Below are 25236 nucleotides of genomic sequence, written 5' to 3'. Positions count from 1 at the left end.
GAGCCCTGTGCCACATCTGCAAACACATGACAATGTTCCATGTATGCACAGACACAGTTGGCTTTGGGTCTCTGTCTTTACTCATGTGCGGGCAACTTGTATATGGCAGACCACTTCTACTCTGCTGTGACCAAAGGCCTGTGGCATATCTGTGCATCTGCACAATCTAGGGTGGGTGACATCATTTCTTGTTCATTAGTAAAATATTACTCACAAAGGACAGCAACCAAAAATGACATCATACTATCATAGCATCAGTTTGATGTTATGGTGTCAATAAGTTGATTTGTCTGCATAGTTAGCTGTATTTGTGGTCAGTTGTCTGTGGTCAGTTGTCTTTGTGGTCAGCTGTCTACAAAAAATGTAAGCTTTTTTCCCCTACTTACCTCTGACTGTACAGCTTTGATATGTGACTGATGTTGTAGAAGAACCCGTAGTAAAAGCTGCTGCAGTAAAAGCATCAGTAGAGGAAGTTTCCATTGTAAGAGCCATGGCGATATCAGAGCCGGTTATAGCATTTTGAACATCCGTATTTGGATAGGAAGTCTCAGAGGCTGTATCTGTAGGAACCTCCGTACTGAAAGCTGTTGTAGAAACTGTTGCTGTGGTGTTTGTCTGAGTCTCTGAAATTGTATTGTAAGTTCAATTAGTTTCACAACTCATTAAGTTTATTTAATCATAAAATCATATGAAAATCACTCCGGCAGGGACACCAAAAAGGAGTTCGACACAACACCTCCTGTGCATGAGTGTGGTGGGCTGATGCTAAAATGTTTTGCACAACATTTTGCAGTCCTCTTTGGTCTGGGAATGTCCCAAAGCCAACTGGGAAAAAAAAATGCAAGAAGAGAGGAGCGCTCAAGTCTAAACATATTTCTAAAACCATTTATTGAAAAGAATGTAAATAAATCTACTCACAGATGTCGAGTGTTACAAAGCGTATCAGAGTAATACAATCATTTTTTCCACTCTGCTTGCTCCAGGGCTTGGGAGGACCTAATCAAAAATCCAAATGGCTTATGTGGTTTTTATTTGAGTTTTGGCTCTGAGGAAGTGGGCATCTAAGCCCTTTGGATCTTTGATGAGGACCTTCCAATCCCAGGAGCAAGCAGAGTGGACAAACTGCTTGTATTACTCTGATACGCTTTGTCAGTCTGGACATCTGTGCGTAGATTTATTTACATTCCTTTGAACATAGGGTTTTAAAGATAATGCACTAGGCTCTCTTCTTCTAAAAATAAAAGTTTTGTCCAGCAGGGCTTAAAGGCTAGGTTCACCCTCTGGAACATGTTACATGTTGCACCCATATTTAGGGTGCAACATGTAACATGTTTCAGCTCCTGCTGTCAGTTCAGCTAATCCAACAGCAGGTGGGGCATCTTTTCACTCACTGTCATGGCTGCATGGGACTTTGCCCACACAACGTGTCATTCATTTACAGTTTCCTGTCAATGAAAGAACTACAAGAACCATCAGCCAACATGGCTATTGGCTTGTAGTTATAAATAGACTGTCACGGCACCTGCGGCTTTCTAACAAACAGTCATACTTAATGTGATTGTAGCCGTATTAGTGCAATTGTGACAGAGAAAATTCAGTACTGTCCGTGATACTTTTTTTTATTTGCACTAACATACAATTTTTCAGGACAAGCTTTTGGGGTTATGTCCCCTTCTTCAAGGTCCAAGCAGTACTCACTTGGACCTTGAAGAAGGGGACATACCCCGAAAGCTTGTCCTGAAAAATTGTATGTTAGTGCAAATAAAAAAAAGTATCACGGACAGTACTCAATTTTCTCTAACAAACAGTCAGTATGTTTGCAGAAGCCTCACATTACAACCTGTCCAGGCTCCTGCAGGAAAAAAAAAAAAATGCACATTTTTTATGCAAAAATAAGTGAATTTAACATTTTTATTCTAGAAAAGGGAATTGTATCCATTAAAAATTAACTGGGATAGTTCCCCCAATAGTAAACCCAATACTCACTGCACCACTTGTTATATAGTAATGACTCCCACATATTAAAGTTAAGGTAAAAAATGAGAATAATTTTATATATATATATATATATATATATATATATATATATATATATTTATATATATGGACCAACTGGCCTGGGATTGTTCAGTAGTGCTGCATTGGACAATAAGACTATCCTTCGTGCATGGTTTCTTAATGAATGATTAATTGTGGTTATTGAAAATGCATCACAAGTGCCGCCCATTCCTGCCCCCCATGGAGAGCCTAATTATGAACCTTATTATAATAGAGTATATGTAAAATTGCATGTTGATTATGCAGTATTGATTTTATGATTATTATGACATATCTTCCTAGAATTTAAATCCCCCCCGAAGAAGACTACTATTAGGTCGAAACGTGTCTATTTTTTATGCGGATTGCAATTTGGAATGTTTTGTCAAATGTGATATTCGCCAATCTTAATGGAACATGTCTGTGTATATCTGTAAAATTTTATTCTATAATTGATTTTAATTTTGTACAAATAAAAGATTTTCTCAAAATCCAACTCTATTGATTGAAATACTTTGCTGCTACCCCCCCCCCCCCGGGGGGTACTTGCACCATTCAAACAAAATGAAGTCAGAAATAACTAACATTTGAATAATTTGTGTATAATTAAATCTTGACAGTTTTGAACACATTTGTTACACATACGGGAACAGATAATACATTTTGATGAATAAGGTAGATTGTATCTGACATCATGTTGGATGGTTGCTTACCTGTGCAATAGGTGTAGTAGCAGCTTGGTGTACTTTGAATTTTGTACACATAAAAGCCTTCTGGACACATTTTCACTGAAATGGGCCTTGACCATGCACAGCACCCACCCCAGTTGGCACAAGCTGTACGATTGACAATGCCATTTTCTATTGTTGGGTGTGAGCCTTCCAACCACATAGGAGCATGAGCTCCACATCTATAAATTGGTACACAGTACTCAGGGATTTGCAAGTTATATTCTCCTTTAAACCGATACCAGCCATACATGCCAGTGTCACAATGAACCCAATCCATACTGTTATAGCTATCAGGATAATTATGAATGTTAGAAGTGCTGCGCCAAGCGTCATTAAGTATGGAGTGGTTGGAGCAAGGGTCAGTACAGGAAGATGATTCTTTTTCATAATATTTGGAAGGACAAGTACAAGTGTAAGTCCCGTATCCATTGGTACACACAGCTAATGGAAGGCAGTCATTCAGAGAGCTGTCTGCACACTCATCAATGTCAACACAGCCAAATTCTTCATTATATTGAAATCCAGGGTTACAATTACAGGTGTAAGATCCAAAAGTGTTCACACAGGAACCACCACTATAAAAATCACAGTTGTTGCTGTAACGATCCTGACATTCATTAACATCATCACAATACGACCCGTCTCCGGAAAATCCAACTTTACATGTGCACTGCTGGTCCCCACCAAACTCTCCACACGTTGCATTCAGGTGACAGTCAGAGTCAGAGCAGTTTCCTAAAACAAAATAGAATATATAATACAATTCTGAAAAATAGCTGAGAAATTATTGTAGATGTGAAACAGAACTGTATGGTGTCTTAAAGGCTCAACACAACTGTATAAGGTGTGAAGTTTGGGGATACTAGCTCCGCGGGATTAAGTGCATAAACCGTTATAAGGTGAAACCAAAATATATTTATTTATAATCAAATCAAAAAGAAAGCATTTCTTCAGCATATAAAAAAACATAAATTAAAGTCTGCTTATCTTCAGCACAAATAATATGAAAAGAAAAGCACATACAGTTCTGTAGACAGGTCTTCACCAAAAAGTTTCTTTAGAGTCCTTGCAGAGATCTTTTTGCAGCCTCCAAAACAGCCAGACAGCTCCTCAGACAGGTGTTCATCTCCTTCTCCTCCTCACCACCATCTCCCTACTACTTCCTGTCTTATAGGCTGTCTGTCTTCCTGGAGGCCGTTAACCCCCTGTGGGCCGAATCCCTGTGGTCAGGGAGGGAGGCTCTTTCCCACCCAAATGTCACTTCAGAGCCTCCCAAATTCCGGATCCCAACTATCTCTCTTAAAATATAGAGAGGACCGCGAGTCAGTCTCCTCCCGAAACTATCCCCGGAATTTGTCACCCATTTTTGGGTGACCCCCTGAGGCGTACCATGATTCCCTTAAAGGGACCACCTCCCGAATATAGGCGCTACATAGCACCCGTCCAGGACCCAACCTTGGCGTCCTGTATAAAGGGTTCTTTATAAAAAAAAAAAAACACAGTTATTAACGGCGGAGTCCAATGAGATATGAAAATTACAATTGTGTGGCAAACATAAAGATCCTTGCTTTGAAGCTTTATACATTGAGCCTTGTGTCTTTGAAAGTTTCTATGTAATCTGGCTTATGGTATAGGTCTAAAAAAAATTGAAAAGAAACTGCGCTTATAAGAAACAAAAACAATAATTGCGCTTGCAACAATCAAGTGAGATATTATCACAAAAAATGAAATAGATGAACAAGTACGCTTAAATGAAATGAACAGTAAATAAATTATATAAACAAGTGAGTCCAAGAGTCACAAACGGGACACAATAGTAAAAGTTTGAATGTTGCGTCACCAACTTCCTCCACCTTGTGCGACCACCACCAAAAAAATAGAAAGTTCCCTTACCAAAGAGCGTTGACGACCTATTACGGGGGGGGTCAACATAGGCTTGTATGTCTGGAAAACGCCATGTCTTTAAAGAGGTCCACTCAACAGAAACGTCAAGCCACCACCGGGGGAGGCATCAGGTTTCTTTTACTCCAACATCAGGTCATATACCCCAAATGAGAGACAAACTCCACAATAGTGTAAAAACCTTTTTTTACCAGGATTTAATGAAAGTAATGCAAAGACAATTGAAACAGCATGTACGGGACGCAGTGGTTTTAGAGGCAAATTCTCCAAAGAAAAAAAAAAGGTTTTAGACTATTGTGGCGTTTGTGTCTCTTTTGGGGTATATGACCTGATGTCATGGTTGGAGTAAAAGAAACCTGATGTCTTCCTCGGTGGTGGCTTGAAGTTTCTTTTGAGTGGACCTTTTTACAGACGTGGAGTTTTCCAGACATACAAGACTATGTTGACCCCAGTAATAGGTGGTCAATGCTCTTTGGTAAGGGCGCATTCTAATGTTTATATCATTTATTTACTGTTTATTTCATTTTAAGTGGAGTTCCACCCAAAAATTGAACTTCTGCTTTTGCATTTGGCATGTCATTTTTTTGGGGTGGGGAGCGGATAACATATTTTCAGAGGGTCCCAGCTTCCAGATATTTCTGATGCACCATCGGCACCGGAAGGAAGATCACCACTCCCCCCTCCCTCTAGGCAATCATCTAGGACACATCACAGGTCCCAGATGATTGCATGGCCAGTCATGGTGCGTGGCTCACACATGCGCAGCGGATGCCCGGCTGTGAAGCCACAGCTGGGCACCCCCAGAGTTACAATACCGGCTCCGCAGAGTGGAGGGGGAAACTAGCGGGGCTTCGATCCCCCGCATCGCTGGACCCTGGGACAGGTAAGTGCCTGATTATTAAAAGTCAGCAGCTGCAGTATTTGTAGCTGCTGACTTTTATTTAATTTCTTTAAGCGGAATTCCGCTTTAAGCACAACATACTTGTTCACCTATAGGTCTCATTCAGCTGGACTTGTTTTGTTCTGCTATGTTGAAGTTCCTTCTCATTCAAGTGGCATCCTCAATTGAGCTAAATTTCAGAAATGTAAAAGTCTGTCTAGTTTACAAAATCCAGCCACCTTGGTGCCATAAAGTCTCAGATTGTATTTATTTCATACAGGAACTCATATAGCACTGACAATTTACGCAGCACTTTATGTACATATTGTACATTCACATCAGTCCCTTCCTCTTTAGGAGCTTACAGTCTAAGGTCCCCAACTCAAATTCATCCGTGCACATACTAATGCCAATTTAGATTGGAGTAAAAAAAAACTACCACAGTCTATAGTGGGAGGAAATCCATGCAGGTACAGGGATAACATGCAACTCCAGGTAGGTAGTGCCATGCTTGGGATTTGAACCAATCACCCTAGTGCTGCCACATGAAAGGGGCTAACCACTTAGCCACTGTGTTGCCTAGGTAAGTGTTAATTATTTGAGTCACATAGCTGAAGTTGCAATTTGTGGTCTAATTGCCTGTGTCAAAGGTAAACCTTTGGGTTGACAAATCAATTTTTTTTTAAATCTTATAGGTGGACTATAGTAACAGACCTCTAGGACCAGGCACAATTAGCAGATAGGTGCCCTACATTCTCCACACCCCATACTTTCTCTCAGTTACTCTCCCTGTCAATCACTTTGGCCTCTCAGGTGTTGTGTCTATTATGAAGGTCTATGACTAGAGAATCACTCCAGTGTAACCAAACCTCTTGGATGCCATTGGAGTACCCAAACTGGTAGAACAATAGATGCCAAAAGGGTCAGAATAGGGGTTTATGTAACTGCCATACAGAGAAGTCATTGCTTAGATCCCCTGCTCTCTTTATGTCCAATCGCTATTGTACATTCAATTTCCATACCAAGCCTAATAGACACTTTAAACTACCCTATGGACACATTCCCCCTGAGTGCAATTTTTTACTACATGTAGTGTATTGACTTTGTAACAATTTGTACTTGTTCCCCTTTTTTATTATTGTTGTTCTTTAATAAACTATTTAAACAAGAAATGCTATTAATCAATACACATATATATATATATATATATCATATAGCATAATAGTAATCATGGAAAAGAGCTAAGCTCTGCCCCCCTTCTCCTCACCTTCCTCACATTCACCTTTCATCACTTCCTTGGTTTAACCATTCTCACTTTTCCACATCATTACCTCGTGTCGCCTTGTCCACCAGTGTGTTTGCCCATCCCCGTGGGATGACCCACCATGGCTCCCAGTTGGGGATACTCTCGGATGCCTTATGGGGCCCTGCCTCCATGCCATTGACACACACAACCTCAGTAAGTAGTTACTGGCTCTGGGGGTTACTATTATGTACCTCACCCCCAACTAGCATCTCCTATGTATCCTACATTGTTACTCATATTAGTTTCATTCCAGATACCATTTCCTCCTGATGAGTGGCATTTAAGCCATAAAACGCGTAGAGCTACCTGAAGCCGTATTGTTACTTATCTTACCTATACCTTTTTCAAGTTTATGGAATACCTACCCTTCCAGGCCATGAAGGCCATAGGCCCCACAGGCAATAATTCGTATTATGGTTTTACATAAATCTTTTTGGTGGTGAGCTAGGAAACATATTGTGGTCACATCATATCATGAAACTACCATGCTATTTGTTAATTATCATGTCTATTAAATTACGATTATTACCAGTATTATTTGCATGTCTATACTGTATTATCATGTAATATATGTATGCTATCATGTACCTTTGATATTGCTACTATATTTGTGTATCCGTTTTGTATCCAATAAATTTCCTTAGGTTCACCTAACTACCTTTTTGCAGTCATGTGCTTCATATAAAGTCCCACCCTCCCCTTTGCTTAGCCCCTTTTTCTTGAACCAGACTGGGATGGAAATGCCTGACCTCACCGAGCCAGGGTTTCAATTAAAGTCTCTAGGGATGGAAATACGTGACCTACCGGCCATGGCTTCCTCAAAGTCCCTAATTAAACCCCCCCCCCCCTTTTTTATAATAGTAAACATAATGAATAGTTTTGTCAGTCAGACTTACCTGATGTGTTCAGCCCTGCAAAAGATACAAGAGTAAGAAAATTAGTCTTTGTTCTAATACAACTATCTATTGCAAATCACAATTCTACATTAAATGAAGGTTCAAGCTTGCTATCATAAAGCTCTGCTGCACTCTACTGCCTGCATATGATATAACTTACCAGTAAACCCTAATAGTTGAACAATAAGCAATCCATTCCCCCATGCATTTAAAGTCCAAGATCCCACAGCTGGGCTTTTTAACAAATGGGAACTTATAAAGGCATAATTGTAAAGGCTGGGATAATTCTGTTTAATATAGAGATTTTCCTCCAACGTAATTGTGCTTTCTAAAAAGATGATGTAAATATTAGTTTTTATACATACATAGTACATACAATAAAACAGTAGAATAATCCAAAATAGACATGATAGAGAAGATGAACATTTTTTAAATATATATATATATTCATATCTATTTTTTTATTTATTTATATATATTTATATTTATATTTTAATATATATATATATATATATAAATGTTATAAAAATGGTTATAAATGGTATAAAATACAAATATATATATTCATATCTATTTTTTTAATTTTTTTATATATTTATATATATATATATATATATATATATATATATATATATATATATATATATATATATATATATATATATATATATATATATATATATATATATATAAATGTTATCCTCCTCGCTTATTTTTTAACAGATGAGCAGTTGCAGGAAAAAAATCAAATGTGAGAATGATGAAAATAAATGAAAATATTGGTCAAAAAAAGACCCTTCTCTGTACATAGCAGTTTTTGCTCTGGTACTAGCAGATAGTTTAAAGAAGGGAGAGTTAAAACTTTCAGTCATATATCTCTAGCAGTCCTGCTACACTCTGTAATTATCTGATTTTTAATTCAAATATTAGTCTCTACTGGGAATCATTATAAACTTACATGCTTGCAACTACGTTGGCTTTATGAACTATTTAATGGTCAAAATGGCACAGAAACCATATAACAAAGTTATACGCACCAAAAAAGAAAAAACAAGAAATAATATTTATATATTTTTAATAACAACTAATAATAATAATATAATGGATTTCTCTCCTCTAGTCGAAAAAAACATGACATGGGGCCATCGTCCAATTTGGGTGGACTGGCTGGATCTAGTGACTGTGGTCTCACATTTGTGTGTATTTGGCAGTCAGAATTGCTCATTAAAAGTTAACCTAGGTAGATTCTTCTGACTACCAGGGAGCTTTTTCCCGGAATGTTTCTTCAGGAGTAGTGATGGACGAACTTCCGACGGGACGTTTCGCGAACGCGAAATGCGAACGGACCCAAACGTTCGCGAAACAGAACGTTCGCCGCGGGCCCCATTGACTTCAATGGGAGGCGAACTTTGCAAACCTTCATGTCGAATTTGCGGCCACGTGGTAATTATTAGGGGGTAAAACGTAGTCCCACCATCTGGACAATGACATAATACATGTATGAGGTGAATTTGGGATCGATAACTACAAGCATTTTTATTTTATTTGGGAAATTGTTCTAACAATTCAGGACTATGGAGCTAATGAAGGCAATGGAGGAGAGGGAAGGTCAGGGACCAGGGTAGGCAAAGAAGAGGGTGCAGGAGATGATCACCAGCAGCGTGACATACCGGAATGACACATGCACCGTGATAGAGGCATCTGACAGCAGCACCGTAATACAGAGCACTGACAGCAGCACCGTGACATACAGCGCTGACAGCAGCACCGTGACATACAGCGCTGACAGCAGCACCGTGACATACAGCGCTGACAGCAGCACCGTGACATACAGCGCTGACAGCAGCACCGTGACATACAGCGCTGACAGCAGCACCGTGACATACAGCGCTGACAGCAGCACCGTGACATACAGCGCTGACAGCAGCACCGTGACATACAGCGCTGACAGCAGCACCCTATACCAAGTTACCAGTCCTTATAAGAACTTTTGTGGAACAAGCAGGTTGTGTGTTAGTGATTAGCAGACTGTACGTCAGTCCCTATACCGCTGAAGGACTGCTGCAGTATAGGGCAGCGGTCAGCAGTGGTGCACGTCAACCCTATCTATTGTGGACCGATAGCGGTCCTTACAGAACAGCAGACTGTACCGCACTCAAGCCTATGTACCGTAGCACCCTATACCAAGTTACCAGTCCTTATAAGAACTTTTGTGGAACAAGCAGGTTGTGTGTTAGTGATTAGCAGACTGTACGTCAGTCCCTATACCGCTGAAGGACTGCTGCAGTATAGGTGAGCGGTCAGCAGTGGTGCACGTCAACCCTATCTATTGTGGACCGATAGCGGTCCTTACAGAACAGCAGACTGTACCGCACTCAAGCCTATGTACCGTAGCACCCTATACCAAGTTACCAGTCCTTATAAGAACTTTTGTGGACCAAGCAGGTTGTGTTCTAGTGTTTAGCAGACTGTACGTCAGTCCCTATACCGCTGAAGGACTGCTGCAGTATAGGGCAGCGGTCAGCAGTGGTGCACGTCAACCCTATCTATTGTGGACCGATAGCGGTCCTTACAGAACAGCAGACTGTACCGCACTCAAGCCTATGTACCGTAGCACCCTATACCAAGTTACCAGTCCTTATAAGAACTTTTGTGGAACAAGCAGGTTGTGTGTTAGTGATTAGCAGACTGTACGTCAGTCCCTATACCGCTGAAGGACTGCTGCAGTATAGGTGAGCGGTCAGCAGTGGTGCACGTCAACCCTATCTATTGTGGACCTATAGCGGTCCTTACAGAACAGCAGACTGTACCGCACTCAAGCCTATGTACCGTAGCACCCTATACCAAGTTACCAGTCCTTATAAGAACTTTTGTGGAACAAGCAGGTTGTGTGTTAGTGATTAGCAGACTGTACGTCAGTCCCTATACCGCTGAAGGACTGCTGCAGTATAGGGCAGCGGTCAGCAGTGGTGCACGTCAACCCTATCTATTGTGGACCGATAGCGGTCCTTACAGAACAGCAGACTGTACCGCACTCAAGCCTATGTACCGTAGCACCCTATACCAAGTTACCAGTCCTTATAAGAACTTTTGTGGAACAAGCAGGTTGTGTGTTAGTGATTAGCAGACTGTACGTCAGTCCCTATACCGCTGAAGGACTGCTGCAGTATAGGGCAGCGGTCAGCAGTGGTGCACGTCAACCCTATCTATTGTGGACCGATAGCGGTCCTTACAGAACAGCAGACTGTACCGCACTCAAGCCTATGTACCGTAGCACCCTATACCAAGTTACCAGTCCTTATAAGAACTTTTGTGGACCAAGCAGGTTGTGTATTAGTGTTTAGCAGACTGTACGTCAGTCCCTATACCGCTGAAGGACTGCTGCAGTATAGGGCAGCGGTCAGCAGTGGTGCACGTCAACCCTATCTATTGTGGACCGATAGCGGTCCTTACAGAACAGCAGACTGTACCGCACTCAAGCCTATGTACCGTAGCACCCTATACCAAGTTACCAGTCCTTATAAGAACTTTTGTGGAACAAGCAGGTTGTGTGTTAGTGATTAGCAGACTGTACGTCAGTCCCTATACCGCTGAAGGACTGCTGCAGTATAGGGCAGCGGTCAGCAGTGGTGCACGTCAACCCTATCTATTGTGGACCGATAGCGGTCCTTACAGAACAGCAGACTGTACCGCACTCAAGCCTATGTACCGTAGCACCCTATACCAAGTTACCAGTCCTTATAAGAACTTTTGTGGAACAAGCAGGTTGTGTGTTAGTGATTAGCAGACTGTACGTCAGTCCCTATACCGCTGAAGGACTGCTGCAGTATAGGTGAGCGGTCAGCAGTGGTGCACGTCAACCCTATCTATTGTGGACCTATAGCGGTCCTTACAGAACAGCAGACTGTACCGCACTCAAGCCTATGTACCGTAGCACCCTATACCAAGTTACCAGTCCTTATAAGAACTTTTGTGGACCAAGCAGGTTGTGTATTAGTGTTTAGCAGACTGTACGTCAGTCCCTATACCGCTGAAGGACTGCTGCAGTATAGGGCAGCGGTCAGCAGTGGTGCACGTCAACCCTATCTATTGTGGACCGATAGCGGTCCTTACAGAACAGCAGACTGTACCGCACTCAAGCCTATGTACCGTAGCACCCTATACCAAGTTACCAGTCCTTATAAGAACTTTTGTGGACCAAGCAGGTTGTGTATTAGTGTTTAGCAGACTGTACGTCAGTCCCTATACCGCTGAAGGACTGCTGCAGTATAGGGCAGCGGTCAGCAGTGGTGCACGTCAACCCTATCTATTGTGGACCGATAGCGGTCCTTACAGAACAGCAGACTGTACCGCACTCAAGCCTATGTACCGTAGCACCCTATACCAAGTTACCAGTCCTTATAAGAACTTTTGTGGACCAAGCAGGTTGTGTATTAGTGTTTAGCAGACTGTACGTCAGTCCCTATACCGCTGAAGGACTGCTGCAGTATAGGGCAGCGGTCAGCAGTGGTGCACGTCAACCCTATCTATTGTGGACCGATAGCGGTCCTTACAGAACAGCAGACTGTACCGCACTCAAGCCTATGTACCGTAGCACCCTATACCAAGTTACCAGTCCTTATAAGAACTTTTGTGGAACAAGCAGGTTGTGTGTTAGTGATTAGCAGACTGTACGTCAGTCCCTATACCGCTGAAGGACTGCTGCAGTATAGGGCAGCGGTCAGCAGTGGTGCACGTCAACCCTATCTATTGTGGACCGATAGCGGTCCTTACAGAACAGCAGACTGTACCGCACTCAAGCCTATGTACCGTAGCACCCTATACCAAGTTACCAGTCCTTATAAGAACTTTTGTGGAACAAGTGAGTTGTGAATGTTTAGCAGACTGCAGCAGAAGGGCAGCAGTCAAGTATAATATCCTTTCTATATTTGGAAGAAAGAATATTATACATGTACAAGCCTATTACTGTACCACTGATACCAGTCCTGAAAAGAACCTTTGTGGAACTAATAATAACAGCAAGTCTTTAAAATTACCCTCACTGCCTGACAACACTGCTTCCTTCCTGTCCCTATACAAATTGGCAAAAAAAGAGAACGATTAGTGGTTACTGGAACAGCTCTTTTGTGGACCTTGATAGTAACAGCTAATGATGATGATGATGATGATGATGATGAAAGACTAATCTGGCTGTCCCTGTAGCATACACCGTCCTTTCCCTTTCTCTAAACTAACAAAAGACACTCAGGCTGCTGCAAGAATCAGCAGCACAGCAAACCTATCAACACCTAACACCTATACCAGTCCTGAAAAGAACTTTTGTGTACCAAATAGCTAGTGGTTTATCTCTCCCTACTCCACACAGGAACCTGTCCCTATCGTAACAGAAGAAAGAATGTAAAATGGCCACCGGATCGGGTGTATTTATAGGTTAGGGGGAATGTACAAGTGTCCATGTGCTGTCATGTCTCAATTGGCTGTCCTGTATCACATGATAAACGTGTCACCAAAGGTTAAAGTTCTTGTATACATTAAACACGTAAGTCCGCCGCGGCGAACGACGGAAAAAGGCGTTCGAACGTGCGGACCGCGAATGTCGGAAATTCGCCGCGAAACGACCGCCGGGCGAACCGTTCGGCCATCACTATTCAGGAGCTCCTATTTCTTGTATTTTAGTGCTGAGAAGCGTACATCTTGTCACATTGATGAGGAATGGATGTGTAGATTATTTAGATATTCTTGTACTTTCATTCTATAATAAAATTCTTACCATTTGGATCGGTTATATTAAAAGCAAATTTATCATCTCTTGTGATCAGTATGTATGATAAGGAAGTTGTGATATTAAACTCTTGGATGTATTGGTCGGTGACATTTAATTTTATGTCCAGAATGTTCACAGATGAATTCAGAGGTTTAGATAAAAGTAATTCCAGTGAGTTCACCAACTGCAAAGGAGACACATATTCATTGTGTTAGTATCTAAAAATGTATTATACAATAAATAATTTCAAAAACACACTTAGTCCTGCTGCATTCTCCTACAGAGACATGGTGATCCAGCCATCTATTCATCCATCTGAACTCAAAATTTCAAGAGCTAACAATACCAATGACTTCAGATAAGGGGGGAAATGCAAAGCCAGAGCTGAATTTTCCACAATGGCATTTGTAAGCCAGTGTCTAAAGTAGCCTTTCTTAACCGAAGCTTCTCCTGAGGTTTCTGAGGGGTTCCTTTAGCGCTGAGCAATATTGGACTGATCTTCTACCTACGTGATGATGTCTACTTAGTTTCAGAACAAACACCACTGGGCCGAGCAAATGGCATGAGGCCAGTGGTATCTCATCTCCGATATCTCAAGTTGATAACCACTGACACCAAAGAACATTTTAGCTATCCTTAATGGGGAGCATTCTTCCAACCCTCTATCAATGTAATGGGCATCATACCCAATTTATGCACTAATATAATACCATACCCGTTAATATGAAGGGGCATTCTTTACCCTTACCACCATACCAAAGGAACATTTTTCTGACTGTCTAGTGATGAGTGAACTAGCCTGGGTTCAGTGTTCTGGACCCAGCCTGAAATCCACAAACCCCAATCATAGCATAGAACTTCTTTAAAGTGAATGGGAGCTGAATTTTATATATTTTTTTCTGGCCTTTTCAAGGCCTGCTTGCAACCTGTTGTTAAAAAGAACATGGGTAGACTAGCACTGCCATGGAGAATAATAATAATAATGATAATTAAGAAAAAAACAGCTAGATCGGGGTTTGATCTAGGTTATTGCCATGGTTAAGGTCAAAGGCCATAATCAGAGTCAAAGGCTAGTGTCAAAAGTTGGGGTCAAAAACACAATTTGTCCAGTTATATTTTGTGCATCCCGCTTTTTAAGAAAAAAAAAATGACTGAGCTGGTCAGACCTGTTGTGGCACTGCCAGAGTTTGTTGTCTGTTATAATCAAATCCATATAATAATAATAATAATAATAATAATAAACATAGATTACTGCTCAGGATATGACTTCATAAAATGCTGCAGCCTCCGCCTGATGATAACTGTGAGATAACTTATCAAGAAAGTAAAAACCAAACAAGAAAGAAAGATCTTTGTGAATTAAATATACAGTGTGTCTATATTTATCCTCATTATCAATAGCTCAGACTGTTATAAATAGAAAAATACACTCTCTTACCTGATAATAATTATAATCATTCACAATGAGGAATTCTCCAAAACTAAGAGATGAAATGTTATTGAATATTTCTTCTTCTGGGACACTCACTGAACAATTTCCAGCATACAGCATGACATAAACCTGAAGAAAGAAATACTATAATTGTCTAGAGGTAATGGAAATATAGACATTAAATGATGTTACACAACTTATATAGTTATACATTCTACAACCATGCAGCAGAAAGTAAACCTGGAGAAATATAATATTATCATCTATTGGTCAGAGATACATAGATGATGTATCACTTTACATGAATGGTTCTTACTTGTGATTTCTTTTCCTCCAGCAATGTGTAAATCTCAGACAGGAGCTGAGTGTCATTGTAATCCATCATGGAACCAGAAGTGAAGACGACAATGACAGACTCAGCGGGGGAAATCTCCAGAGCTCTTTTTAGTCCATAGAGAAGAGACTGATTGCAAGGAAGCAAGCGGCTGTCTGCCTGAGAGTCCCAGTAGTTTTCCTTTAAGCTTTGCAGGAAATAGCCCTTCTCAGTAGTGATGGTTTCATTTGTGTCTAAATAGAAATCAGATTTTTGGAAATGTTTTCATTATATTTCTCACGGACATTATGTAGGCTTTCATTTACTAAAAAAATATCGTTTATCAGTTGATAAACTATGAGGTAGTGGGGAAACAGGGTCAGAGTGAATATCTTGCCGATCAGGTATATGGTAGGTATTTTGTGTGGCTAGCTTGCTATTTACCATTTAGTATTCAATACAAGAAAAATCTTGATACCATATTGGTGATACCACATTGATCATAAAGTATGTGCCAGGCTTGAAGAGACCTGCAGAAAAGATTCTGGAAGAGTCCAAACCCAACAGCAAATAAAATATGGAAGTACCCCTTCGAGAGACATTTTCCATTGCTGGCCTTCAAGAACAAAACCTCTAATCACAATTTAAAATGGAAACAAATAAGAAGTGAGTTTATATTTACCTTCATTGGCTAGTGTTACTGAGGCATATTGTCGGGTAACGCAGGGAAATCTTGAAGATAAGAGATTCAGAACTTTTTCCAAGTAGAGTGGAAAACCTAAGGAGTTTATGTATTTGTCTGCTAACACAGTAAAGGAGGTCCCGTCTGCAACACAAATCATTTGTGTGAAACCGATTTCTAGAGATCACATTCAACAAATTTCAATAAATACATAAAAAAATAAATTTCAATAAAGAATACATGTTAAATATATACATAAAGATCTCCTTTATAGGTGATATAGTGGGCTTTTGCATTCTAGTATTTTGATTTAGAACCTAAGACACATGAAAGACAATAAACTATCCAAACTTTTTTTTCCTGTACAGAGATCTATAATTACAAAAGAAGACAAAAAGAAACTTTTTTGTCTGAGTAGGTTAATCAATAGGCAAAAGGTACCTCTGGGGAGGGGAACTCACTAATTGGTTCTTAAAACACCATATGTCTTCAGAAGACCCAGGATGGTCAGATCTGATTTCTTACGGTCGATTTCACACTTGGAGGACCTTACCGAATTTTTCATTTACATATTTTTTTTTTTTTTACAATTTTCCAACACAAATAAAAAGGTAAAAAAGCATTACCATGTGCAATAAATGATACACAACAGTAGTGTGTAAACAGAGTCCAATACAAAGTTACCCGGTTGTATTTTGGAATTGACCATTGGACAAAAGTGGACTTTTAATGTATCAAAATCATTATGTTTTAAGACGATTAATTTTTTTATTGGGATCATAATAAAATGTGCATCTTAAAACCAACTTGATCTAAGTGTAATTTCATATATTAGATTATAAAAAAAAAAAAAAACTGCCCCCACCTCCCTTCCCCATCCCCGATATTTGAAATCACATTATGAGCGAGTAATTTTTAAGATATATTATTGTATTGAGATGTGAATGAATCATTTAAAAATATTAACCCCTAGCAAAAAGGAAAAGATATTGTGTTTTTTTTTTTCAAAATTGTCGCTCTTCTTTTGTTTATAGCGCAAAAAATAAAAAACACAGAGATGATCAAATACCACCAAAAGAAAGCTCTATTTGTGGGGAAAAAAATACAAAACAATTTTGTTTGGGTACAGCATCGCACGACTGCGCAATTGTCAGTTAAAACATCGCAGTGTCGTATCCCAAAAAATGGCCTGGTCATTGAGCAGCCAAATCTTCCGGGGCTGCAGTGGCTAATGTTGCGGTACGGGACCTTACAAGTTTACCTTTGTTTAGTGGTCTATTACACATTAACATTATATGGATTTGGTATCCCTAATGTGACAGTCCAATTTGTCTTTGTAAAAAGTTACTGGGTGCCCGATGTTGATCCCGTGTATCCCGTGACAAGTTCAATGATTTAACTGGTTGTAAAGGACAGACATACAGGAGATGCCTACAGATTAGCTAAGACTCCCAATTGGAAAGGAGTCGTATACAAGGCGGTAGAGTTTTTTCATGAACTGAATGGAATCAAATCTATTGATTTTTTTTTTATATAGAGGGAAGATTAGGGGATTTCCATTTGCAAGCTTTGGTTCAGTGTGCCACCCCTAGGATAGGGCAAACTTGAAATTAATATAGAGAACCCCGTTGGGATCATAAAATGTGGGAGAAATACTAAATGCTGGGCCCAAAGATAGGTCCAGAGTGGACCTCATTTGTTTTTTTTTTAACCTCTTCCTTACCCAACCAATTCCATGCCCTAAAGAAGTTTCTGAAAATGTAATAAGGAAACTGTCCATCCGAAACTTACAGACAATAATCAATGTTGGGTCATCCTGTGAAAGAAGGAAATGAGGAGATGAGGACATTTCCTTCTTTCACAGGATGACCCAACATTGATTATTGTCTGTAAGTTTCGGATTGCTGCAGTTGAGGACAGTGCTGGAACAGTGACATGGAGCCAGGTAAGTGTTTAGGGGGGGAGGGGGAGTTTATAAGTAGTGAATGTTTTTTTTTATTATTTAATGCAAAGAATGCATTAAGATGACAAACATTTAGACTTTAGAACCACTTTAAGGAATTATTTGTCAAGACGGCCACCCAACGCTCACCGGATTTTAGTGTCCAATAACATATGTCATCGTCCCCAAGATGGCTGCCTGGAGCCTATAGCACGGGACAAGTTAGTCGTCAATGGTCTCCTGCCAGCCCATTTCTAATACTGCTGGTGTCATTGGAGTGTAGTGGGTTGTTTCTGTTTAACCACGTCCTTCATGTAGGAGGTTCCTGAACGTCTTATCTTTAGACTTTAGAACCACTTTTAAGGAATTATGTGTCAAGGTGGCCATCCAACTCTCACAGGATTTTAATGTCCAATAAGATATGTCATCCTCCCCAAGATGGCTGCCTGGAGCTTATAGCAGGGGACAAGTTAGTCGCCAATGGTCTCCTGCCAGCCCATTTCTGATACTGCTGGTGTCATTTGGAGTGTAGTGGGTTGTTTCTGTTTAACCACGTCCTTCCCGTATGACCTTCCTGAACGTCTTGTCTTTAGACTTTAGAACCACTTTAAGGAAATATGTGTCAAGGTGGCCACCCAACTCTCACAGGATTTTAGTGTCCAATAAGATATGTCATCCTCCTCAAGATGGCTGCCTGGAGCCTATAGCAGGGGACAAGTTAGTCGTCAATGGTCTCCTGCCAGCCTGAAGAAATGGCACAGCGCCACCTTTAGTTCAGTGGATATACTGCAGCATAGAAAATGCCTACAGACCCAAATGACATGTTCAGAACACATTTCTGATACTGCTGGTGTCATTGGAGTGTAGTGGGTTGTTTCTGTTTAACCACGTCCTTCCTGTAGGACGTTCCTGAACGTCTTATCTTTAGACTTTAGAACCACTTTAAGGAATTATGTGTCAAGATGGCCACCCAACTCTCACAGGATTTTAGTGACCAATAAGATATGTCATCCTCCCCAAGATGGCTGCCTGCAGCCTATAGCAGGGGACAAGTTAGTCGTCAATGGTCTCCTGCCATCCTGAAGAAATGGCACAGCGCTACCTTTAGTTCAGTGGATATACTGCAGCATAGAAAATGCCTACAGACACAAATGACATGTCCAGAACACATTTCTGATACTGCTGGTGTCATCGGAGTGTAGCGGGTTGTTTCTGTTTAACCACGTCCTTCCTGTAGGACGTTCCTGAACGTCTTGTCTTTGAAGAGGAATACCGTTGTTATGGTAGGAGCTAGCTACCGTAACCCCGGTATCGTCTTCACAAGCCGGCAATTCTCTTTCAGATAAAAGTAGTCTATGCAGTGGATCCACCAAAAGATCACTTTTATCGGCGACGGGAGAGGGGGCCCCTCCACCTGCCGCACTCCTGTTCTCTCGGCCGCTTACCGGAGCCGTCGGCAGCAGCAGAGGCGATCCGATCCGTTCCCTAGCTGTGCATGGAGACGAGTGAGGGGAAGATGGCCCCCCACCTGTCTCCATGACACTGCAGGGCGGAAGCGACGTCACAACGTCATTTCCACCCATACCTCTTAAAGGGACTTTTTTTAGTAATTTTTTTCAAATGACAATTTTTTTTATTGCATTTTAGTGTAAATATGAGATGTGAGGTCTTTTAGACCCCAGATCTCAAATTTAAATGGTCCTGTCATGCTTTTATTCTATTACAAGGGATGTTTATATTCCTTATAATAGGAATAAAAGTGACACTTTTTTTTTTTTTTTAAACAACAGTGTAAAAAAAAAAAAACGTAAAATAAGAAAAAAAAAAATTAAATGCGCCATGATGAGCTTGTGTGAAGAAGCGAACGCACACGTGAGTAGCTCTTGCATATGAAAGCGGTATTCAAACTACACATGTGAGGTATTGCCGCAATCGGTAGAGCGAGAGCAATAATTCTAGACATAGACCTCCTCTGCAACTCAAAACATGCAACCGGTAGAATTTTTTAAACATCGCCTATGGAGATTTTAAAGGGTAAAATTTTGTCGCCATTCCACGAGCGGGGCGCAATTTTGAAGTGTGACATGTTGTGTATCAATTTACTCGGCGTAATGTCATATTTCACAGTATAAAAAAAAATGGGCTAACTTTACCATTGTCTTATTTTTTAATAAATAAAAGTGTATTTTTTCCCCCAAAAAAGTGCGCTTGTAAGACCGCTGCGCAAATACGGTGTGACAGAAAGTATTGCAACGACCGCCATTTTATTGTCTAGGGTGTGAGAAAAAAAATATATAATGTTTGGGGGTTCTAAGTAATTTTCTAGCAAAAAAAAAAACATTTTTAACTTTTAAATACCAAATCTAAGAAATAGGCTCGGTAACGAAGTGGTTAACAAATGTCGGTGGCATTTGGCCAAATAGTGGGGGCTCTTTATATGTTGGACGTCTCTCTGTACGGTGTGGTACCAGGCTGTCCTGACACTCATGTAACAACAACAGCGTGTTATAGTATCATTAGTAAATTGTTACTTATAAATTGCTACTAAAAAAGTGAGATGACTTTATCATATTGTCTCTTTGGTGATATGATAAAAAACGTGAAGTTATCTGACATCTGTCATTGGCCAGTTGTCTACAAAAAATAATTTAGGTCTGTGACCAGACTTACCTCTCACTGTACAGCCACGATGTGTAACTGCTGAAGTTGAAAGGGGTCCCGTTGTTTGACCTGATGAGGTAACAGCATTAGTGGAAGGAGTTTCCATGGTAAGAGATGTGGGGTTATCATATGCCGTAGGTGTAGAGTCAGTTATAAAATTTGGGATGTCCGTAGTGGGATACAAAGTTGTAGAGGCAGTATCAGTGGAATCTGTTGTACTTAAAGCTGTTGTAGAAAGAGGTTCCATTGTAAAATCTGATGAGGTAACAGCATTAGTGGAAGGAGTTTTCATGGTAAGAGGTGTGGGGTTATCAGATGCCGTAGGTGTAAAGTCAGTTTTAATACTTTGGATGTCCGTAGTGGGATACAAAGTTGTAGAGGCACTGTCAATGGAATCTGTTGCACTTAAAACTGTAGTAGAAAGAGATTTCATTGTAAAAGCTAATGAGGTAACAGCATTAGTGGAAGGAGTTTCCATTGTAAGAGGTGTGGGGTTATCAGATGATGTAGAGGTAGAGTAGGTTATAAAATTTGATATGTCCGTAGTGGGATACAAAGTTGTAGAGGCAGTGTCATCAGGAACTGTTGTACTTAAATCTGTTGTAGAAAGAGGCTCCATTGTAAGAAATGATAAGGTAACAGCATTAGTGGAAGGAGTTTCCATGGTAAGAGGTGTGGGGTTATCAGATGCCATAGGTGTAGAGTCAGTTATAATACTTTGGATGTCCGTAGAGGGATACAAAGTTGTAGAAACAGTATCAACAGGAACTTTTGTACTTAAATCTGTTGTAGAAAGAGGCTCCATTGTAAGAAATGATAAGGTAACAGCATTAGTGGAAGGAGTTTCCATGGTAAGAGGTGTGGGGTTATCAGATGCCATAGGTGTAGAGTCAGTTATAATACTTTGGATGTCCGTAGTGGGATACAAAGTTGTAGAAACAGTATCAACAGGAACTTTTGTACTTAAATCTGTTGTAGAAAGAGGCTCCATTGTAAGAGCTGATGAGGTAACAACATTAGTGGAAGAAGTTTCCACTGTAAGAGGTATGGGGTTATCAGATGCTGTCGGTGCAGAGTCAGTTATAATACTTTGGATGTCTGTAGTGGGATACAAAGTTGTAAAGGCAGAATCAGTGGAATCTGGTGTACTTAAAGCTGTTGTAGAAAGAGGTTCCTTTGTAAAAGCTGATGAGGTAACAGCATTAGTGGAAGGAGTTTCCATTGTAAGAGGTGTGGGGTTATCAGATGCCATAGGTGTAGAGTCAGTTATAATACTTTGGATGTCCGTAGAGGGATACAAAGTTGTAGAAACAGTATCAACAGGAACTTTTGTACTTAAATCTGTTGTAGAAAGAGGCTCCATTGTAAGAAATGATAAGGTAACAGCATTAGTGGAAGGAGTTTCCATTGTAAGAGGTGTGGGGTTATCAGATGCCATAGGTGTAGAGTCAGTTATAATACTTTGGATGTCCGTAGTGGGATACAAAGTTGTAGAAACAGTATCAACAGGAACTTTTGTACTTAAATCTGTTGTAGAAAGAGGCTCCATTGTAAGAGCTGATGAGGTAACAACATTAGTGGAAGAAGTTTCCACTGTAAGAGGTATGGGGTTATCAGATGCTGTCGGTGCAGAGTCAGTTATAATACTTTGGATGTCTGTAGTGGGATACAAAGTTGTAAAGGCAGAATCAGTGGAATCTGGTGTACTTAAAGCTGTTGTAGAAAGAGGTTCCTTTGTAAAAGCTGATGAGGTAACAGCATTAGTGGAAGGAGTTTCCATTGTAAGAGGTGTGGGGTTATCAGATGATGTAGAGGTAGAGTAAGTTATAAAATGTGATATATCTGTAGTGGTATACAATGTTGTAGAGGCAGTGTCATCAGGGACTGTTGTACTTAAATCTTTTGTAGAAAGAGGCTCCATTGTAAGAGCTGATAAGGTAACAGCATTAGTGAAAGGAGTTTCCATGGTAAGAGGTGTGGGGTTATCAGATGCCGTAGGTGTAGAGTCAGTTATAATACTTTGGTTGACTGAAGTGGTAAAAACAATGTCAGCAGGAACTGTCATATTAAAAGCTGTGGTAGAAAAAGACTCTGTTGTAAGATCTGATGTAGTAACAGCATTAGTGGAAGGAGTTTCCATTGTAAGAGCTGTGGGGTTACCAGATGCCATAGGTGTAAAGTCACTCTTGACATTCTGGACACCCGTAGTGAGATACAAAGTCATAGAATCAGTATCAGCAGGGATTGTTGTACTTGTAGCTGTTGTAGAAGGGGACCCCACAGTAATATTTGATGCAGTAGGGGTATTAGTAGAAGGAGTTTCCATGGTAAGAGCTGTAAGGTCTGTATTGGGATATGAAGACTCAGAGGTGGTATTAGCAGGAATTGTTGAAGGGGAGTTTGTCTGATTCTCTGAAATGACATTGTAAATCCAGTTAGTGTCACAATGTATTAACTTTATTCAATAACAATTCAATATATTTATATATATAAAAAAAAATGTTTTGCTTTGTGGTTTAAAATCAATGTTTTTGTCTTTTTTAAAGTTTACATTTCATGTAATTTTTTTTAAAGAGCTTCTTTGTACTCTTTTGTATTCTTTTTTATTGTATAGGTATAGAGCAGAAGGTACTCTTTTGTATTATTTTATATTGTATAGGTATAGAGGAGAAGGTACTCTTTTGTATTCTTTTTTATTGTATAGGTATAGAGGAGAAGGTACTCTTTTGTATTATTTTATATTGTATAGGTATAGAGGAGAAGGTACTCTTTTGTTTTGTACCTCTTACTATCTTCATTCATGTTGTGAAGATTTATGGTAACATCAAAGGGAAATCTCTTCAAACGAGACAGAGATGACCATAAACACTTTATATCAGTGCTATGCTGAAAGGTTACATTGTCTCTCAGTCTTTTATTATTATCGTCTGAGACCTCTTGTCCCTATGACAATATTTCCTATAGTTTAGTTTTGGTGTCTCCAGGCACAGGAAGTGAGGTGAAATTATCCCAGAAGAGTCACCAACAGCAAACCCGAAAGACATTTGAACGTTCTTCTCATTTTTCTTTTAACTTTCATTCGGTTAAGCTAAAGCTAAACAATTTTGCCCAAAGTTGGACTTTTGAAATTAGCTAGTTTTTAAAACTCAAACAGACTTGCCAGAAGTAACCTCAAAGTAGACTTTACAGATGGTGTCACTGTAGAAAAATGTAGGTACTCTTACCAAAACTGTTGGACACATCCACCCTACAGCGGTGTGTCATACAGGCTTTCAGCGCTCAACCTCCTGCGCTAAGGTAAGACGAACTCCAAGACCGGAACCAGACGGTAAGGATGATGACAACCCCAAGTGTAGATCAACAGACATCAGGACTGGTGACTCACGGTACCATCGATAAAATCCAATGTATAAGGAAAAGAGATACAGAAAAAAAACGGAAAAAACTCCAATGGTGCCGGTCAAACTTAAAACTTAAACTTAAGTTTGATCTACACCATCGAAGTTTTTTCCATTTTTTTCTGTATCTCTTTTCCTTATACATTGGATTTTATCGATGGTACCGTGAGTCACCAGTCCTGATGTCCGTTGATCTACACTTGGGGTTGTCATCATCTTTACCTTCTGGTTCTGGCCTCTGAGTTCGTCTTACCTTAGCACAGGAGGTTGAGCGCTGAAAGCCTGTATGACACACCGCTGTAGGGTGGATGTGTCCAACGGTTTTGGTAAGAGTACCTACATTTTTCTACTGTGACACCATCTGTAAAGTCTACTTTGAGGTTACCTCTGGCAAGTCTGTTCGAGTGTCAGCGTTTGACTACGCAGAGACTCCTATAGACACCCACTAAATATTTGGCACTTTATGGGACGCTTTATTCAACCTTGGGAGTGGTTGCACATTGATGCAATTACCCCTCTTATTTATTTACAACATTTATTTAGTTTTTGTTGCAACGTTTTATTTACTGTTGATTTGTATACATTTGTTGAGTTTTGGGATGTATATGCTTTTATTTTAATGTGCACAGATTTTAGCGCCACATTTTTTGTTTGTATATGATTTCAGACTTTGTTAGTTTGTATGTAGGCAGCTTTTTTGTCTGTACTATTCTGAATTATAGTGCAGTCTTTTTTTTCTTTTTGCTGGCAAGTGGTTAAAGACAATGAAACATTGACTTCATCTTTACTAATGTAATTCTCAATTTTCCCGGCTGACAACAGTTGAAAGCCAACTGAAGGACAAACACAATTACCAATGCCGAGAGTTCTACTGGCTATCTCTAAAAAAAAGCAAATACGTGATTAGTGATATAAAACCCGAAATGACAACTTTAACCACTTTACGACCGGCGCACGCCAATGTACGTCCATTTTTGAAGAGGGATATCTCGGTAACGGCAGCAGCTGCTGCCACAACCGAGATATCCATCTCTTCAGGCACCGGTCGTGTGTGCGATAACGGTGGTCTCCACGGTGGGTTTGCCGCGAGATCACTGCTATCGGCAGCAGGAGAGGTGACACCCCACCTCCCGCCACTCTCCCGCGCCCTCCGCCGCTACCGGTGGCTCCGGTAAGCGGCAGAGGGCGCGGGTCCTATCGATGGCTGGGTATAGAGACGAGTGAGGCTAAGATGGCCCCCACCCGTCTCTATACCATAGGAGGGCGTCAAAACGTCACTTCCGCCCATATCC

General features: G+C 40.4%; 1 protein-coding gene across 1 annotated transcript in view; it reads right to left on the bottom strand.

Moving 5' to 3' along the window:
• The window catches only part of LOC143925618 (uncharacterized), a 198252-nt gene that overhangs the window by 28648 nt on the left and 144368 nt on the right, over window positions 1-25236 (bottom strand). The window contains exons 27-35 of the mRNA XM_077450089.1: window positions 20556-22958; window positions 15944-16087; window positions 15265-15515; window positions 14955-15077; window positions 13523-13700; window positions 7913-8080; window positions 7753-7767; window positions 2751-3503; window positions 387-623 (exon numbers count right to left, since the gene is read on the bottom strand). Of these exons, the coding sequence (XP_077306215.1) occupies window positions 387-623; window positions 2751-3503; window positions 7753-7767; window positions 7913-8080; window positions 13523-13700; window positions 14955-15077; window positions 15265-15515; window positions 15944-16087; window positions 20556-22958 (4272 nt within the window). The remainder of the gene's footprint in view (window positions 1-386; window positions 624-2750; window positions 3504-7752; window positions 7768-7912; window positions 8081-13522; window positions 13701-14954; window positions 15078-15264; window positions 15516-15943; window positions 16088-20555; window positions 22959-25236) is intronic.

The sequence above is a fragment of the Lithobates pipiens genome, unplaced genomic scaffold, assembly GCF_037356315.1.
Source record: "Lithobates pipiens isolate NorthernLeopardFrog02 unplaced genomic scaffold, aLitPip1_a1.2 Scaffold_22, whole genome shotgun sequence".
NCBI lineage: Eukaryota > Metazoa > Chordata > Amphibia > Anura > Ranidae > Lithobates > Lithobates pipiens.
The sequence above is the reverse complement of the archived record's forward strand: the minus strand, read 5'-3'. Positions and strand labels throughout refer to the sequence as shown.